At 24.5% G+C, this 20,793-nt stretch overlaps 2 protein-coding genes across 2 annotated transcripts; one reads left to right on the forward strand and one right to left on the reverse strand.

Annotated features, from left to right (window-relative positions):
• Nucleotides 1-10,663: 10,663 nt before the first annotated feature.
• Nucleotides 10,664-11,347, reverse strand: LOC124924197 (NAC domain-containing protein JA2-like). The gene is made up of 2 exons (XM_047464265.1): nt 10,889-11,347; nt 10,664-10,762 (listed from the first exon to the last, which is right to left on the reverse strand). Exons 1-2 carry the CDS (start codon nt 11,345-11,347, stop codon nt 10,664-10,666), a joined length of 558 nt encoding a protein of 185 aa, XP_047320221.1.
• A 6,540-nt stretch (nt 11,348-17,887) lies between these two features.
• LOC124924198 lies at nt 17,888-18,986 on the forward strand. The gene is made up of 2 exons (XM_047464266.1): nt 17,888-18,491; nt 18,616-18,986. The coding sequence occupies exons 1-2, from the start codon at nt 17,888-17,890 to the stop codon at nt 18,984-18,986; spliced, it is 975 nt and encodes a 324-aa protein (XP_047320222.1).
• The last annotated feature ends 1,807 nt before the right edge of the window (nt 18,987-20,793 follow it).

The raw sequence follows: 20,793 nt of genomic DNA on the forward strand, positions 1-20,793 counted from the left end.
GTTTTGTTGGTAGATAATTAAAGTGATGATGGTAGACACTCATATTTTACGTTCTAAATTTTATAATTTTAAATATCCCGAGTAAATAATTTATTTCAGAAAATATTTTTATACGGATAAAAATAATTAATTAATTTAGAGACGATTTCGTGTTAATAGGACTCCAAAATAATTAAATTCCTGACTAATTAAAAATAATTCAAACAAATTAAATGGGTTAAAAATGAGAATTTTATCCATTAATTGTGTTTGTGTATTTGTTTTCAGCATCGTGTGTATTCCATCTGAAAGCGTTTTGGGTTTAAGAATGGAGTCATGATGGTGGAGTGTCATATTAATTCTTCTTTAATTTTAAAATATATATATATATATATATATATAAAAGGTCTCATATACAATCGGACATTGAGACCCCGAAAAAATGCCTCAAATTGTGGCTCGGACCACCGAGGCACATAAGACCAACACTAGGCCCGGTGGTCAGAACGGAAGGCCTAGAGCAATGGACTCCTAGAGCAATGGACGGAAGGGTCAACCAAAATAGATGTGGTCAACAAACGTGGGTTGCCCGTTAGCGACCGAAGAAGCCCCAAGGAGATCCGCGATTTCGCCTTCCTCCCCGGATCACAGCGGTTACAACATAAAATATTTTTGGGAAAAAGGTGAAAGTTCATTTCTCAACCATTTTTTTCCGATCAAAATAAAAAGAAAGGATCATGATCATTTTCTTTAAGTTCTTTCGAAAAAAACAATGATTGGACGAGAACAATTTGTCCAATGAACTTTGGAGTTATTTTTGGGAAATTTGCGACTTGGAGCCGTTTGGGAATTAACTCGAGATTGTGTTAACTTTAACACCTCAGAAAGGTCATTTGGAGCAGACTCTCAATGTTAGAGAGGAAGAGGAGCCCTAAAATCGAGATCGTCTCTTTATAAGAGCTTTTCGGATTTTGGAGTTTTGGAGCTAGAGGCCCCGGTTCACTACGAGATTGATTGGATACGTCCTTTAAGTCATTTGCAATGTATGTATCATTTTCGAGCTTTAATCAAGCACCAAAATAAATCTCTAAAATGTATTTGAACACGCAAAACATTTTTCTTTCCTAATTTTTCAAGAATCAAGTTACGACTCTAAAAAGTCAAAATTAATCTAAAATTAAAACTTTTTAAACGAGCTATAACCGCGTGTACCATTTTGGTTACTTGTCTCACTCAGCACTTGAAAGGAAAGTAAATTATATATGAGGCGACAATATCGAGCCGAGAAACAATCCTCCCGAGGGACAAAATTTGTGTGATAGAGCTTCAATGTTCTTTCTCACATATAAATAAGCACCGAACAAAAAATAAAATCTCTAAAATATATTTTAACACGCAAAACATTTTCCCCCTAATTTTTAAGAAATAATTAGATGACAACTCTACAAAGTCAAAATTAATTCAAAATTAAAATCCTTTAAACGAGCTATAACCGCGCGTACCATTTTGATTACTTGTCTCACTTAAAAATAATTAGAAGGTGAGAATTATCGAGAGCATATTCAAGATATTAAAAATATATATATATGAAGTGTAGATAGGGAAAAACAAATGAAGTGTAGATAGGGAAAAACAAATGAAAACTAATGTTTTCCATTGATATTTTATTTCTTTTTTATGATTATTTAATAATATAAAAATAAAGCAGACCAGTGTTACTATCAAAATTATAAAATTGCATAAAAAAATAGTTTATATATGTTTGGTTGCAAATTTATATATATATACCAAAAAAAATTAAGAAGATTCTTTAAAACATAAATTATATAATAAATTAATCATTATATTATTACTAAGAAACAAATAAAAAAGTTAAAATATTAATATTAACTACTTAAATTGAAATAGAAGTATGCTAATTTCTTAATATTAGAAAATATCAATATTCTTGATAAAAGGTAAATATAATTTTAGTTAATTGTATTTTAAATTAATTATATACTTATAAAAAATAGGTAAGCTAATTGAAAAAAATGTTTATTAATTTTTGTAGGATATTAATTGTGGTTATATAAATTTAGTCTTACATATGACTGTTATTTGTAATATTTAACATCAAAATATTATTTTACTAAAATATATAATAAAACATATTGTTAAGTATAACACATTTTAGACTTGAGATAGTACAGATTATATCAATTTTACTATATTATGGTTTTTATTTTTAATACAAACATATATTAGCATCACATTTAATTAAGTTTGTTCACAATTTTATATATATTAATAATATTTTATTTTTAATATCTTTTCCTATTCATACAATTTTTTATGATGTTATTTCCCCCATATATTACTCTTTTTTTTTTTATATAAATGAAGATAGTGTTGTTTGAATGAAAAATTATTAATTTTCTTGAGTATAAGTAATTTGAAATATTATATTTTATATTTTTTTATTATGAATGAAAAATTATTTAAGAATTATGTTTGTTAATGGCTAAGGTTTTGGTCCATGACCTAACATTTATAAATATCGGTGTCACCATTAGTGTCTAAGCCTAATGGGTCACGAATTGGTCATCAATAATAATAATAATAATTATTATTATTATTTTATAAGTGGATGAATATGACTAATTAAAATATTTTAATAACTTTTTGATTTGTATATAGTAATATTAAAAATAATATATTAAATAATTTATTAAGAATGGTTATGTTTTTTTTTATATATGAATTGAATTATAATAAGTTAGAATTCAAAATACATTTACAATTTTATTAATTCAAACATAGCCTGGACTGTTGTGTTTTGATATTATATCTTTTTAATAAAAAAATCATCCTTTTAATTTTATTAAACTAAATATAATTGTCAGTCTACTAAGTACTTTCAAACATTTTAATTTTTTTTATTATATTGATTATAATGGTTTATGAAAAGTCAACCAAAAAATAAGTGGATTAATATACTAATCAACCCATGAGTTAAAAATTATTTATAAAATATATTTATGAATAAACTTATAAATATAATTTAATAATCACATGTTATTAAATCATTAAAATTACATTCTAGACCAGAATTTGAATATTATTGAGGGTAAATTTATGAAATTTATAAATATTTTAAATAATAACGAGGATGGTACATGTAAGTAGGCATGATCATTATAATATGTCCGAGATTTTCGATCAGATTTATCCTGTAACTATCCCACCTTGATTATTTTTAAAAAATTATTTATATAATTTATAGAACATATTGTATAAATGATGGTCTACGAGGATTTTTTAAACCGAATGAGATGATAATAAATGAAAAAATTTAGTTAAAGTAAAACAGAACTGAGATAATAAATACATCTCACATATATTGTCATATATTGTTGTCCTCCTTGTATGTGAAGTTCGAATCTCAATTATCAATTTGTTAAATTTAAACTGAAAATCTAAATAAAAATATTAACTTACACATTAGGTAAGTGAGAAGGTTTGATATGAGTTTTTGTTGATAAAAAATGGTAAAATGAAATTAAAAATAAATAAATTAAAATAATTATTAAAAAGTAAAATAATGTTTAATTAAATTAAAATTATTTAAAAAACAAGGTGTACATTTTTGTGACAAGTTACCAATGGTCTAATCTAATGTCACTAATGAGACTTGAAAATAGGATTATGTCACGTTTTTTTTGGGAAAAGGATTATGTCACGTTTGATTCAGCTTATTTTTGCTATGGCCAACAAAAGATAAAAATAACTTAAACGAATAATTTGTTATGAATAAATAAAATAAAATATATTTAATGATTTTTCTATCTTATTTTTATCACCAGAACTATTAAAGTAAGAAAAAATAAATTATAAATAAGTTGAATCAAACAAATCCTATTATTACTATTTATTATAAACAACGATGATAATGATGTCGACCTGGCATATGGTTGATTCCGGCGGGCCCACCTGGCCAATGACTAGATTCTCCACTCTTATTTGTACAATTTTGACCGTTTATTTATGACCGACTCTTTCAGATCCAACGGCTCTGGATCGATCTTATAACCCTACCTGAATATTCCACGTTTATAATTTAGGGTTTTTTTGCTTCCACGATCCGAAGGTAAAATTTAGATTTAGATGCTTGATGTTGAGTGATTAATTAATTATGACTTTTTATTTTTATTTTATTTAGTGGTTACTTTAATTTTACTAATTCTCTAATACACACTGTATTTCATTTTTATTTTTTTTATTTCTTGAGAATAGAATAATAATTTTAAGTGAAGATTTAATTTAACTTATTATTCAGTTACATTATATTATAATTTAACAAAAATTTAAATTATATATTTTATTTATAAGTATATTATCTTAAAAATCAAATCATAATCACGTATTAATTTATTATTATTATTTTTTTAATTTGTTTCTTTCATAGTATAACATAATAATTATCTTACTTTTATATAAAAACAAAATATTAATTATTAATCGTTTCAATGGTCTTATTTGTATTTTATTAATTGATCAAGGATTAGTTTGAACTTCTTTAACATCAAATTCTAGTGAAAGTATTTTATTACTTGTTTTCTAACAATTTCTTATAATGAAAAAGTCACTAAAATTAATTTAAAAAAAAAAAACTAAAACAAATAAAAATGGAACTTATCGTGCATGTGAGTGTCAAGAAAGTATATATTAATTAATTTGATCTTATAATATGGATATGGAGTTAGAAATTTAATCTTGATTAATAATTTGTTGATACATTTTTTTTTAGGACTTCTTAATAATGACTTGATCAATAAATTGAAATTGAAAGGATTTCAAGTAATTAACTATTTGTTAATTAAAAAAAATCTCTAATCTAACAACAATTTAAAGTGAAAAGGGTAGACGAACAACTCTAACTTGAAGGCATTCTAATGATCTAATCTCCACTAAACCAAACCCAATTTTAATATATATAATATATGGGTAAGATTATCTTTAAGTGATGAAAAAGGGGTGTGAATACACACTTCAATTTAATAAAGATAAATGATCTATCTATCAATGTTAAATGTTATAACTCAACTTTAATTAGTGGGAATCATAGGCCCTCATGTTCCCTTATTCATTTATTTTATGGTAAATAGTTTTCTTTTAGTGAAGAATTTGGGACAGTATCCTATGGCCAAACATTCGGTTATTATTATTATAACCACTTCATTCACATCTAATATCTAGATGGTATCCGTCATCCAACTCATCCCCATATTCACCTTAAGAGGCTAGATTTGAGTCCGTCAGGCGACAAGTTCTATACCTGATTAAATGATTAAGTGTGTTTGCGGGGTAAATATTTAATCCGTTATCCCACTTGTTTTTAAATGGTATGAGTTATAAGATATGGTCGGGCCTTAAGTTTGGAATGACTTAGGTAAAAAAAAATTATTTGGTTCTTATTTTTTATTTTACTATGTATATTTTATGTTAGTATGTAAATATGATAGTTTCTTATTATAGTTAATGAAAATAACATAATTTAGTTTTTGTTAATAAATGTAGTGACACAATGTTCAAATCTTTTTAGTGCACATTTTTTTTCTTTTTTGGGAGCCTTGGTAAAGGTTAGAGATAACAATGAGAGCTAATAGACATATATACAATATTCGTGGGTACTCGATCGGGATCAGATATTTTAAATCGGGGTTATAGATGGGAAGGGGAGAAGGCTACCTAATCGGGTTCGTCTAGGCCTATCTCGCCCTACCTTAGGGTCGGAAATGTCTATGGTAATGCAATGCATGTATTTGAGACATTTTGTTGTATATGAAATAACACATGAAATTGAGCAACGGTGATTTTTTTTATTTTAAACTTATATCTAAATCTGATAGTTGCTTAAGAGCTTATATATTTCTTCTTCTTCTTGATTTATTATATAAATAGGAATTATGTAAATATCATAGGCATGTACAGATTAGTTTTATTTATTTACTTTTAATATTGTTAATTAAAGTAAGTTTTGAAAGAAAAAAAAAACTTTAAAGTAATGTACTAGCATTTCATATTTAATGTGAAGACCCTAGCTTCTTTGATGTTCATGTTAAAAATTAAATTATTTTAAAATAATATAATTTGATGATATCGAAATAAATTGTTTTGGATTATTAAATGATTGAACAATTTATTATTATTATTATTTATAAAAAATACAATATTAGTTTAAAAAAAAATGTAATCATATTATAATCTTGAAATTTTATGTTCTAATTACCATTCAAATGCGACTAATTTGATATTTTTTTCATTAGCTAGTCTAGATACTAAAAAAATGAATTTGTTTGAAAATATTTAGAGTGGGTTGGAATTGAGTTTAGACAGAAAAATATTGTTAATAATATATATAATTTTAAACATTATTTCATTTAATTAAATAATAAAAACTAAAATCCAACTCTAAATATAGTGTTTTCAAATAAAAACTATACAAAAATACAAATGTTGGGCACCACATTATAACATTTTACACACTATACAAGTTTCAAGGAGGTGTTTGGAATATGTTGACTTAAAAAATAATATTTAATAGTTGTGATTTAGTACTTAACACAACATGATTTAATATTTTTTATTAACATAATTAATATTTTATTTAATGTAATACATTAAGTTAAAGTATAAAGTTTAAATAAACAAAAGTCACTTAATTAGTGTTAAATATTGTTTAATCTCGTGGACATAAAATATTATTATTTTATAATAAAATAATTTAAGAAATAAAAAAGTAATGTGTTATTACTAAATATAAAGTTAATGGTTGGTGTGAGTTGTGTGACTCTTAAGATTTTGTAATTTTATAATTAACAAAAGACTAATGGCAATCAAATTTTAATAACTAAATTTAATATTTTAATATTTTATTTTTTTATAAATTATATAATTTGATTTTACATAAATAAAACAAATTATTAATTATTAAAATAAAACAAAATAAATCATTGTAAGTAATGATTACTTCCTTACAGTGTTTGATTTTAGATAATATATAACTAATAATATTTTAATATAAAAATTTAAAATAAATTCTCAATATTACTAAGATGTTAAGTAACACTCAATTTGGATCCATCATATAGGTTGATTTGGAAGTGGGTATTTTTAAATTTGATTAAATGAATTCAAATTTATTTGAATTTTAGAATCAGATCTAAAAAAATGCTTCATTTTGAAGGTGAATAAATAATTTACATGTTAATTTATAAAATGTAAACATAAAGCTTGAGCAATATTGACATTTACTTGTTGACTCCATTGATGAAACTCAAATAATTGATTCAAACACATAATATCAATATTACAATTGAAGATGAAAATGGTATTGAAATGATTAAGTTGTTGAAGATATATATACAACTTTTTTTTATAATGTTAGGAGTAAGAAATGTGACAATGTAGTTTAAAATTTGGAAACTTAACTTAAGAAAAACAAATGATATAATTATTTTAAAATGTTTTATATGAGATAAATGTATTTAAATTAAAAGATTGATGTTTAGACCTTCAAGAGTAAAAATAACTGTATAGACACTAAAGAAGCAAAAGAAGAACAAATATAATGTTTTTTTTTTTATAATTTATGTATATTAAAAATGATAATAATCGTTTAAGCATAATAATAAAACATAACATTTGAAAAAAAATAGAATACCACTACGTTACTCAATAAGTTATCGAACTCGTTAATATTTGAGAGAAACGATTAACTCCTTATCAACTTCACTGATTTTTCGAAACGAATATAAAAAATCATCATAATAGTAATATTATGAATGATACGTATTAAACGAATACGATCCTTGAAGGTTCAATAAAAATCTTCGTCCTTGAACCATTTTTAATATATATATATATATATGTATATATATATAATATTAATTTAATATAAAATTAATTTTTAAGTTATATTATATTATTTGTAAAAAAAATATTATATATAACTTTTAATTTAAATTAGTGATAATTAACTTTACATCCCTAAAAATAAAATAAAAAAAACAAATTATCTTTTCAATTATTATACATGGTTATATTATTTGAAAAAACATTAAAAAAAATATTGAGTAGATTGGATTGGGTTAAGGTTAAGTTGAATTTGGGTTGCATCATTTCGATTTGGATTGGGCTACTTAATTATATAATTTGTTCAATAAACATTTTCATATTATCTCCAACTAGAAAAAAGAAGTGAGAATAAGAGAAAGAAAATAAGAATGAATATATTTTATGACAAAAAAAATATATATATTAAAATAACTTTTATAATAGATTACCACTAATTACCCAATTCATAATCTAATGAGTAAAATAACTTACAATAAAATAAATATAAGTTAGATACATTTGATGATTCCAATCTAGAATAAGATTGATTTACTCATAAGAAAAGGGCACTTGTCCATACCAAATATGTGCTATAATTTGGATACATAATTGGTAATGTGCCGACATCATTGCCGTGGGGATAACCATTGTTTTGACTAATTATTTATCACTTCTCTTTCCATCTTAATGGTTCACTTTATAGCTAGACAACTCATTTATGTATATGTAGTTTTGACTAATAAAATAAAATGTATGTTTCTTTCTTTCTATTTTTCTAATACACATTTGATATGCAGGTTGGCCCTAAGGTAAGCCATGAATTAGGCGGCCCATAAAATAATAGTAAAAAACTTATGATGTGGGATATAAGAATATTTGTTAAATTAGATAAAAAGAAATTTAAAATATATCGCACTCACAATAATCGGGTCGTTTTATTGTTGTTCTAAGCGAGAAATTCATGAATTTTTTGTTTCCTTAAAATTCACTATACTACTAGGATTACTTTATTGAGTTATCTTTTTTTTTTATATAAAAATAATATAAGAATTTTAATATTAGATAATTAAAAATAAATAAAATATGATATATAAATTTTATTAAACATCACATGGATTGTCATGTCTCAACCAAAACCCATTAATTATTGGATTAGGTAACTCCTTTTTATTGGTTATATTACTATATATTTTTATAATTTTGAGTATGGATTGTGCTTTAAGATTTAGTATAAAATAATATATATTTTTTAAATGTGAATCTGTTCTTTGGGGAATTGGTGAAAAATTAATTTGAGATTTTTTATCAATTAAATTAAATTTATTTATTCAATTATCCCAGTGAACTATTTTAAAGAGGTTATTTATTATTTTAATTAGATTGTTGATAGACTAGGAGTTGTTTATTTTGTTTTAATTTACATTGTGATTTTTTTTATATATTATTTATTATATTGCTCAATAAATGTATTAATGGTAATTAGATTTAAAAAATAACAATTTATATTTAGAGAAATTACAAAGTGACCATTATCCTTGTAAAACAAATTAAAATCCTATAAAAATTCAATTGGTGATTTGTCCAATCATTGTATATTTAAAAATCTATGTTTCTAGTTTTTTTTAATTATCTCTTCAATAATATATATAATATAACTAAATAAAAAAAAAGTAAGATGAATGGATGGATAATAGATTAATGCTAAATCCAAGACTCGCATATTTATATTAATAATATATAATATTATTATATATCTAATATAGATTAACTTTAAGTATGTAACCTATTTTCTAGATAAACATAAATAAAAATTCTCGAATCTCCAATTAAAAATTAAAAATATTGAACAGTTCATATATTTAACCATATATTAGTGATATATTGAAAAAATAACTTTTATATTTTATTAACTGTAATTTGTTACTGTCATTTTTAAATATATCAAAATTATAGAAAAAATTTAATTGCAGATTTTCTTCCTTATGTGTTTGAAAAACTATTAATAATATAGATTAGAAGATGTCACAATTAATATGTATTGAACCATATATTAATTAATCATAATTGAATTGAATAAATAACCTTTTACATATAAGATTTTATTAATATTTATAGATTACAAGATTGATCAATCAATATATATGTAACCATATATTAATGATAATTAATTTGAAAAAAAACTTTATATTGATAAAAATATATAATTTAATTGTTATTATCTTTTTAAAATCAAATCAACATCCTAAAATTAATAAATTGAAGATTTACGAATCATTTTTATGCATATGAATAATAAGGGTTGAATATCCAGATATATTGATGCACACAAATTATTAATAAATCAGTTATTCAAAATATGAAAAAATTAATGTTTTCATGTTAAATATTTGACATATATATATATATATATATATATATATATATATATATATATATATATATACTGTTATTTTAAATTATTAATGTAGTTTGATGACGATTAAATACAATTAATAAATATTTCATCAAATTTAATTAAATGGGAAGTCATTTTATAGGAGATGTCATACTAGTCTTTTTGAAAATAAATACAAATAAAAAAAATTGCTTGATATAATAATCATTTAAACTTGAAAATATTTCTAACCTTGGTAGAAGAAACAAGAGAACAATTGCTGGTAAAAGATAGTCTCAAACAAATAAGCATGTAACTAATCCTATTTCAAATTAAAAAAACAAAAACAAATTATTAATGAAAGGGCAATTGAAGATAAACATTATTATCTTCTAATATAGCAATATCAGTTCATGATTAAGGGCCTGAAATCTACTCATCAAAATTTGTGTCGTCCCCTTGGCGAAGATCCATAACTTCAACGGGACTAACTGTAGATCGACGATACAAGCGACATAACACAAATGGAGGCTGCGAGAAAACAAAAACACAATCCACAAAAACACTAATCTTTAAGCCGAAAACAACTTATAAAATAATAAAATATTTTTGTAAAAATTGAATAAGTTATACCAACTTGAAAGTAATAATATTTACCTCGGGATTACGAAATAGAGAAAACTCTTGCATTATCCAATTCGTCCGAATAGCCCCTCCTACAGAATCTGTCGCATAAAACACAAAGCTTCTTTTCGCTCCAATAACCACACCTCCATTTCCTTCTACACTTATACCACAACCTTTCTTCTTCCAATAACCACCAACGGAAATCCTCTTCCCATCTTGATCATTAATAGAGGCCGTAGCCACATAATAGTACCACCTTATTTGCGTTCCGCGACGCCCAGAGTAAGTGAAACTATCAGTTTGTGGTAAATCAAAAGGATTGAGACCATACAAATTGACTTCGTTAATATGATCATTGAGATATTCTCCGCTATTCTTGGGGATTAAAAATTCATAAACTAGCTCTTGTTCGGTGGGACGAAATTCCATTCCGGGATGAGATAAGATCATGGATACATGGTCGCGATAAATAGATCTCATGTTTTCCATGGCTTGAGAAATTGTGAAGATGATAAAATGTTTTATAGAGAAGTTCTAATGCATTAATGTTATCATGTTATTATTATATTTCACATTTTTAGTAACACAATAAATTTTATTGAGGAATTCTAATGCAATATTGTTATTTTATTATTATTATTACGTACATTTGTAGTTTTAGTAACACAGTAAATTTATTGAGTTCTAATGCAATATCGTTATCATTTTATTATTACATTTGCATGTTTTAGTAAGTACAATAAATTTTATAGAGTAATTTTAATAGAATATTGTTATCACATTATTATTAATAACTACATATTGCATGTTTTAGTAACACAATAAATTTTATAGAGTAATTCTAATAAAATATTGTTCACTTTATCATTAATATATATTGCATGTTTTAGTAACACAATAAATGAGATTTCACAATTAAAAGTGATTTATTGATAGAATTGTTTTATGAGATTCATGTTCTAATTGATTGGGCTTTGTTTAGGCTAAAAAATTGGGATTAACTTAAAGAAATAAAAGGAAAAAATTAATTAAATATTTTTTTGAAAATAAAATTAATTAATTTCACCTTATTATATTAAAAAAATAATAATATTATTTTTGTATGGGCTTAAGCCCATTATGTTTAGATTCGACCTTGTAACCTAATTTAACTTGATGATATGTTTATAACTTGATGTCCAAGTATAAAATCATAATATTAATCATTTTCTTATTCTCATTCCCTTAATCTTTATCAAAATAAATAAATTATAGCTTACAAAAAGAGATAAAATTAAAAAGTCATCTTTAATATGGAGAGTTAATAAGAAAGTATACACTATATAATAAAACATAATTTTATGTTTTATTTTCTTACTCTTCAATTTTTTGGGTAATCTCCACTTAATTACATAGTATATAAATAATTATATAGGCTTTTTTAATTAATCTTGTATGTATTTACAAATCTATATAATCTTATTATTAGTTTAAAAATTGTAATGAAGATTCATGAGATATTTAAAATATGCATAGAAATTCAACTTTATTTAAATAATTGTCATATACTATTGTGTTACTGAAATTATTTTAGTTTATATTGTTTAATGTCCATTTACTTGCATAATATTTTTCAAATAAACATATAACCTTTAAACTAATTACATAATCTTTTTATATAGTAAAATTCTGTTTTATAAATTTAGAAACTTTTTATAAATTATTATATAGTTAAATTGACAAAAAAAAATTGTCTAAGAGAAAGTTTGAGGTTAAATTAATTCTCACTAAATATACAAAGCAGATATAATTATTTAATATTTAGGGGGTCTTCAATGATTTCCAAAATAAAAAAATGAAGAAATAAAATCTTAAATTATCTCTTATACACTTACAATAATTTAACCAATAAAATCTATAAATTAGTAAAATTAATCCAATAAAATCATCTATATGTGATGTTTGGTAAAAGTTAGCATGTGCCCATATTTATTGGATTTTTAATTTTTTTTCTTTTAGTGATACTATTATCACTTAAGTTAGTGAGTTATATATTTAGATTTTAAGTTAGATTAATTTCATGTGCAAATCTTGTAGTTTCTTCATTATTTGTAACAATATACAGACTTATTTGCAAAAAAAAATCAGTAATTTTATAGAATATTTATAATGTAAAACTCTTCTTTACCATTATGATTCTTACTTTTCTTAATAAAAATTGGTACAGATTTTATAACTTAAACTATTAATAGAATTTGAAATATTAAAAAAGGTTACAATAAAATAATAATAATAATAATATTGTTGACTCACCCAATACAAAAAGATAAATATTAAAATTAATTTATATAATAAATAAATTTTACATTTATTTTTTTCAAAAAAACCCAGATAAATATATAAAATTATTTAACTATTTGATTGAGCCTTTTCTTCCTACCTTAACCTAATATTTTCATTTTTTCCAAATAAATTATTACATTTATAAAATCAAAATAATAATTTTTTATTTATATTTCTCTAATTATTTTTATACATTAAACAATTTTTATACTATTTCACTTCATCAAGCTAGTCCAGTGATAATAGTCGACTTAAGAGACTAACATGTCACGGATTTAAGGGGAATCGTGACGGTGGGTGCTAGTTTCCATTTAATTCAAAACAAGAAACTGTACTCGACAATTTTTTATAAAATACAAATACCTCTAAAATTAATATATTATATATAATATTGAAAAAGATAAAAAAAATGTTAATATATTATATATAATAAAAATATATTATCAATAAAATTAAAAAAAATAATTTTAATATATTATATAATAAAAGTAAATATTAAGAATATAATAATTAATTTATTATATATAACTAATTTATTTTCAATGAATAAGTAAACCAGTATTTTGTTGTGTATATTGAGGACAGGGAGTTCCAATAGTAGTGAAGCACATTGAATCCATCGTTAGAATGTTCATAGGTCACTCCAGATTCCAGAATGCATATATGAGGCAGCATGTTACTCAAGTTGAGTAAACACAATCACATATCTATCTATGGGCCTCAGGTGGACTGATTTCTACTTCGAAATTTTTTTATATATTTTTTTTACGGTTAAAATGTGACATTACCTCATAATTTTTTTTAAAAAAAATTAATAAAAATTATTATTTTATTTATTTAATTATTAAAAAAATAGTAAAAACTTACCATAATTTATCTGTTTTATTCAAAATTATCTCGTTTTTTATTTTAGTCTACTCTAAATTTTTTTAAACCCACCCATTACTGAAATCTTGGTCCGTCCTGTGTGGACACGGCGATCCGTGTCATGTTGGATTCTTTCATTTCAATACAAAAATTCCCTGTTCAAAAATCACTTTTCAAGGTATCATTTTTTTTAACCCTTAATTATGTTTAATTAGATTGATTATTTGTTTCCTTTGTTTGACTTAATATTGTCTTATGTTATTGAAATGTGCACATTTAAGAAGGATTTCAATGAACTAATCCTTCATCTGCTAAGAGATCTCGTGAAGGATGATGTGCACGTTCTCGAGGTTGTATATGGCGGTTCTTCAAATTTGACTCATGTCTACGTGAAGGTGGAAGAACTACAGAGTAAGGTGAGCCAATAATTTGACCTCATTTGGAAACACCTTAATATCTGATTTGGGGTACTTTCTATTATTATCAATTATCGAGTTTCCTTCCTTGCAAGGTGTTGTGTTTGAAACACGAGTTTTGTAGTGTTTGCAGGCACTGGATTATGAAATCCATAACTTGAAAGATTTCTTTTCAAGTGGCCTATTCTCTAAAGCAGACTTCAAGTTGGATGATGAAAGAAAAATAATTCCACATTACATATCCAAGTAATGAATGTATGGTTTGGTTGTTTAAGGTGAGACAAACATTAGGCCATATATCAACTCTGCTAATTTGCCCTCCTTTTTAGGGCCCTTTGTTGTTTTGAGATAGTCAGTCAATTCATGGTTTGCTCAGGCATATTTATTTGGTTTTTGTTTCAAATTTGAATGATTATTTGTTGGAGTTTATTAGAATTTACTTGTTTAATTAGTTTTCTTTATTCATTGAAAATTCTCTTTTGTGAAAGAAAAAAAAAATAACCAGACAACCTTTTTGATTATCAAATGCTGTAGGAATTAAATTGAAGAGTTTATTTAACTATATTGGAATGATTTTGTCATTATTTGTTATATGACAAACTTTATTGATGTTATTAGTATTACTAATATATAACTCATTCATTTGCACAAGTAATAATATAAAAAACGGAAAAAAAATTACGGTGAAAATTTGATAGCATTTTTATTTTTAACATTTTATATATAATGTTAGTTAAAAAGTTGAATTTATATGGTTAAAACGTCTCACATTAATCAAATTTGGTGTTGAATTTAAAATATAAAGTCTTATTAGTCTAGTTGGTTATAGTTGGTTATAATGTTGTACTTGTTTTTGTTAAGTTGCAAGTTCGAAATATACATATAACATTTTTAATTTTATTTTTAACCGTTTTAAGTTTATGGGTGGGTCAACCCCCAATCCGACTCAAGTATCCATTACTCTCACATATATATCCAAATTAACCACAGCTCTCGACTCGACAATCCTGACATTTTAAAAATTAAGCATCATTATATATATACTAGCATCTATCTCGTGCATTTGTACGAATAATAATATAAAAAACCGTGAAAAAAAATAGATAAAAATATGATAGCATAATTTTATTTTTAACCGTTTTAAGTTTATGGGCGGGTCAACCAACAATCAGACTCAATTATCCATTACTCTCACATTGCAGAACGATCTCTAAAACAATTGACACAGTTTAATTCCTCAACTCAATTAGTTTGACTTATAGAGTCACTTCTTCCCCATACTACGAATGAAAGAGAAAATGTAAATACTACCATTAAAATAATTTAGACGAGACTTACTATATCCATATGAATTATGTCCCATATCTCTATAAATATAATATTATTCTTCCATTATTTCTCACTAATAATAGTGAAATTTATAGCTTAAGAATTATGACTGTTTAAAAACTATTGATGAATCACCGCGTTCATCAAATTTGGTGTTGAATTTATAATATAAAGTGTTATTAGCTTAGTTGGTTAAATGTTGTACTTGTTTTGTTAGGTTGCAAGTTCGAACCATACATATAGGATTTTTAATTTTATTTTTAACCGTTTTAAGTTTATGGACGGGTCAACCCACAATCTGACTCAAATATCAATTTACTCTCACATATATATTCAAATTAACCACAACTCTCGACACGGAAATCCGGACACTTTAAAAATTAAGCATCATTTTATATATATATATATATATATATATATATATTAGTTAGTTAAAAAGTTCACTTATATATATTAGTTAGTTCAAAAGTTGAACTTATATTTATTATAACGTCCCGCATTAATCAAATTTGATGTTTAATTAAAAATATAAAGTCTTATTAGTTTAGTTGGTTAAAAGATTGTACTTGTGTTTGTTAGGTTGCAAGTCAAAACATACTTATAACATTTTTTATTTTATTTTTAACCATTTTAAGTTTATGGGCGGGTCAACCCACAATCTGACCCATGTATCCATTTATTCTCACAAATATATTCAAATTAATCACAACTCTCGACCCGATAATCTGAACACTTTAAAAATTAAGCATCGTTATATATATATAGAGAGGGATTAGTTAGTTCAAAAGTTGAACTTATATTTTTAAAACGTTTCGCGTTCATTAAATTTGTGTTGAATTTAAAATATAAAGTCTTATTAGCTTAGTTGGTTAAAGGGTTGTATTTGTGTTTATTAGGTTGCAAGTTTAAAACATACATATAGTATTTTTAATTTTATTTGTAACCGTTTTAAGTTTATGGACGGGGTCAACCCATAATCCTACCCAAGTATCCATTTACTCTCACATATATATCCAAATTAACCACAACTCTCGACCGGTAATCCAGACACTTTAAAAATTAAACATCATTAATATATATCTATCTATATATATTCAAAGAAATAAAAATGTTAATATATTTTATATAAAAAAATATATATTATATATAATATTAAAAGAGATTAAAAAATTATTAATATATTATATATAATATTAAAATAGATAAAAAAATATTATATATATAAAAGTATATTATATATAATATTGAAAAAGATTAAAAAAAATTAATATATTAAATAATAAATATAATATTCAAAGAAATAAAAATGATTAATATATTAATTATAATAAAAAATATATTTTGTTGTCTGTATCTATTTTTTTTACATTTATTTTTTTATTATATAATTTTAGATTAAACATTTCATTGAAGGAAAGTAGTTTTTTATGTGTACAATGATAAAAGAAAATGAGTTAAAAAAAATTAATAAATAAATTGTATACAAAGTTATGTCAAAAGTTTTTAAAAAAATTAATAAAAAAATAAATTTATATCTTCTCAAATTTTATCAATTCTTTTTAATTACACATTTTTTTATTCACAAAACTAACTTCAACTAGATAGATTGTATAAATTTAAAAAATAATACTCTAAATATCATTTTATTCAAAATCATGACAAATTAAACGTTAAAATAATATTATGAACATTTTGTTCATTTGAAAAAAATTAAAAATAGCTAAATTTTTTATAGTTTGACCCATATGAAACAATTTAAACCAACCTTTATTTGATAAAAATTATTTAAGTGCCAGTTATAAATAACAATGAACCTTTAACTGAATTTAAAATATTAAAAAGTTTAACAATAAAAATAATTAAAATACTGTTGACTCACCCAATTAAAAAAACATCAATATTAAAATTATTTTTATATAATAATTAATTTATAAGAAACCCAAATAACATAAAATTAAATAAATATATATTAAGCAATTGCCCTGTTTTCTCGCTTTTGATTGTTATACTTCAGTTCTAATCTAACTTTCAAAAAATAAAAATTCAATCTTTTGTTATTCAATTCAATCCCCGAAATTCCAGCCTATAGTTTACAATGAAGATGATTGAATGGGCACATATCGTTGCGCCGGCCGCCGCCGCTGCGTTTATTCTCATCCTGATCGTTGCCATTATCCTTCACTGTTTCTGTCATCAGAGAAAAAAAGCCTCGTCCGAGATGAACCTAATCAGAGTCGAAAGTATCCGACAAGGCATCCCTAATAAGATTTCCGATCAAAGTAATGTTTTCCGGCGAGATCTGTTCAATTGGAACGATCACCCATCTCTAGTTTCCGACGCCGTCGAAAATGGGTGGTCAAGATTTGCCTTTTCCGGCCAGTATTCGCCGTCGTCAATTCTGGGTCCTTGTAATTCCGATTTGATGCAGAAGATTCAGTTAAATCCTGGTTTAATCAAAACAGTTTTACCTTTACCAGGTCCATCATCTTGTTTTCCTCAAGAAGCTTATTTTGAGATTACAATCTTGTCTCTTGTTGAAAAAGAAGATGAGAAAAATAACAAAACTTTAAGAGAATTATTGAAGAAAAACGGTTATTTATCAGTCGGGTTAAGCCGAGGCGGGTATACTCCGGCGAAGTTTCCGGGAAGCTATCTTGGTTCTATTGGGTTCAATTCCAACGGCTCCATTTATCTCGATGGTTAGTTTATTCATAACTTTTTTTGTCTATTAGTTCGACTCTTTTCACCGAGTTAACTACTAGGGTTTTTAACCATTTTATCAAAGTTTTTTTTATTAAGATAATTTCTTTTATATAATTTTAGGAAAGAAGCTTACATCCGGATCTATAAACGAACAAGATGGTTTAGAAGAAGGTCGGGTAATTGGATGCGGGTACAACCCGGAAAAGAAAGAAGTGTTTTTCACATCAAATTCTGAGTTGGTTCAAAAGATGCATATTAGGTCTGAGGAATTTGGAAGTCCTTTGTATCCGATTGTGGCAACCGATATTAAGGTTACTATTATGGTAAACCTTGGACAGACCGTTTTCAAATATGGTCCGGCTAACCAATATCGGATGAACCGTGATCCATGTGTGAACTCGTCTAATGGTGAGGGATTCGATTTTGAAACGGAATCGGAAAGTGATTTATTTGAAATTGTTTTAGATAAGTTTGCAAGATTTGCTAATTGATTAGTTAGCAATATTAGCATCATTTAAAAGTTAGTGCTTTTGTATATATGTCTTGATTTTTTTATTAATGTTTTTGAATCTCTTTGTATATGGAAACAAACTCATATACAAACATAAATAAGTTTTAGATTTTTTAATTTTGTGCATTAGAAAAGTTATGATATTTACTAGTAGATGTTAGATGATTTTTCATAATTGGTGTTGTAGAATTATTAACACCTTATAACATCATTTTGATGACCCTTCTTAAGGTTATATTTGAGATTTTTTTTTTTTTTTTCTTTTATCAAATTACCCTAGAAGGACGAGGGCACCTATGAATTTGCCCCCAACTTCCTATTTGTTAAAGTTTTTGTTAGTGTGTTTAATAGTTTTTGTTTTTCTTTAATAAATTTAAATTTAACCATCATAAATTGGTTAACTCTATTAAGATTATATATCTTAGGGATTTGATGTATCAAAAAGTGAGTCAGTTTGATAATTTTTTGAATATCTAATTCTATAAATCAAATCATTCATATTCCATATTTTTATAACGTGGAAAATTCAAATGGTTATATCTATTAAATTTATAGTTCATTATAATTTTAATTATTATATTTTGAGTACAAATTAAATTTGTTCAATTATTTAAATAGACCCTATATTCGAATCTATTCTGTCTATATATATATTTTTAAATTGATTTCGCTTCAATTTAAGATGTTTTTAGTCGGAATGAGACTTTTATTGTTCTAGACAATATTCTTGTCACTTGAACAGTTAATGTTATATTGGTGTTTATTATATAAAAATTCTATATACAATCCTATATAAGTACTGTGAATCATGTTAAGTCTGATATTGAGGTTTGACGGTTAAAATCGGTTTGAATGTTACCAATTTACACCATTCATTTACTTTATATTAGTTGCTAAATTGTGTTTTTTTTTTGTAATACTTTATATCTTACACTAAATTAAGCTTCAAACAACCATAAGAACTATTGGTGAAATCAACTCACAACAGCAAAATTACAACTCTATGTCTTATCTCAAAAGAAAATGAATGAATATGTCCAAAATTTATGATTTAAAAATTTGACATCCAATGAAAATCATGATTAAAAGACTGATAATGAGACTAAGATGGGAGACCTTTTGTCTTACTACACCAGTAACCATGATGTTTTGGTTTCCTAAGAACACTAACCAAAACCTTTGCATTCCACCAAATTTGTTCTTTACCCATCTCAATCAAAATAGATCTTTTATCGGATTTCAGTTTTATCGATCGATAAGAAGGAAGTGGCTTGTGAGATGGTCCATTGTTGGTTCTCAAATTAAAGCCAGAAAATGAAGAAGATAACTCCTGATGTATACTAGGAATTGGTTTAAGATTGTTGTTACTTAGTTCTTGATTCATAGTTGCTTTAACACTTCTTGCTTTAATTTCATCAACCACCTATGATAATCAAAACATATATTTTGATATTCCATTCTTTGAAAATTAGCTTGCACAATATTTTATTGACATTTGTTCTTTTAAAAAACATTCTTAAAATTTGACTTGAATTATTTAATGAACAGTGTTTTAGTTCACATATTTAATACATTCAATAAATATTGTTTTTATCATTAAAGTCTTTCACAACAACCCTATATTAATACAATCTCTAATATTTTTAAAATAATAATAATAATCATTTGATACCACTTGGAAAGAAAGCGAAGGTGGGCTCTGGCCCATTATTTTAACAATTGTATATATTAGTCATCTTCTTCACCATTGTCGCCCTTGATAGGGTTAGAAACCGCCGCCGGATCAT

Source organism: Impatiens glandulifera, chromosome 2, assembly GCF_907164915.1.
Source record: "Impatiens glandulifera chromosome 2, dImpGla2.1, whole genome shotgun sequence".
Taxonomy (NCBI): Eukaryota; Viridiplantae; Streptophyta; class Magnoliopsida; order Ericales; family Balsaminaceae; genus Impatiens; species Impatiens glandulifera.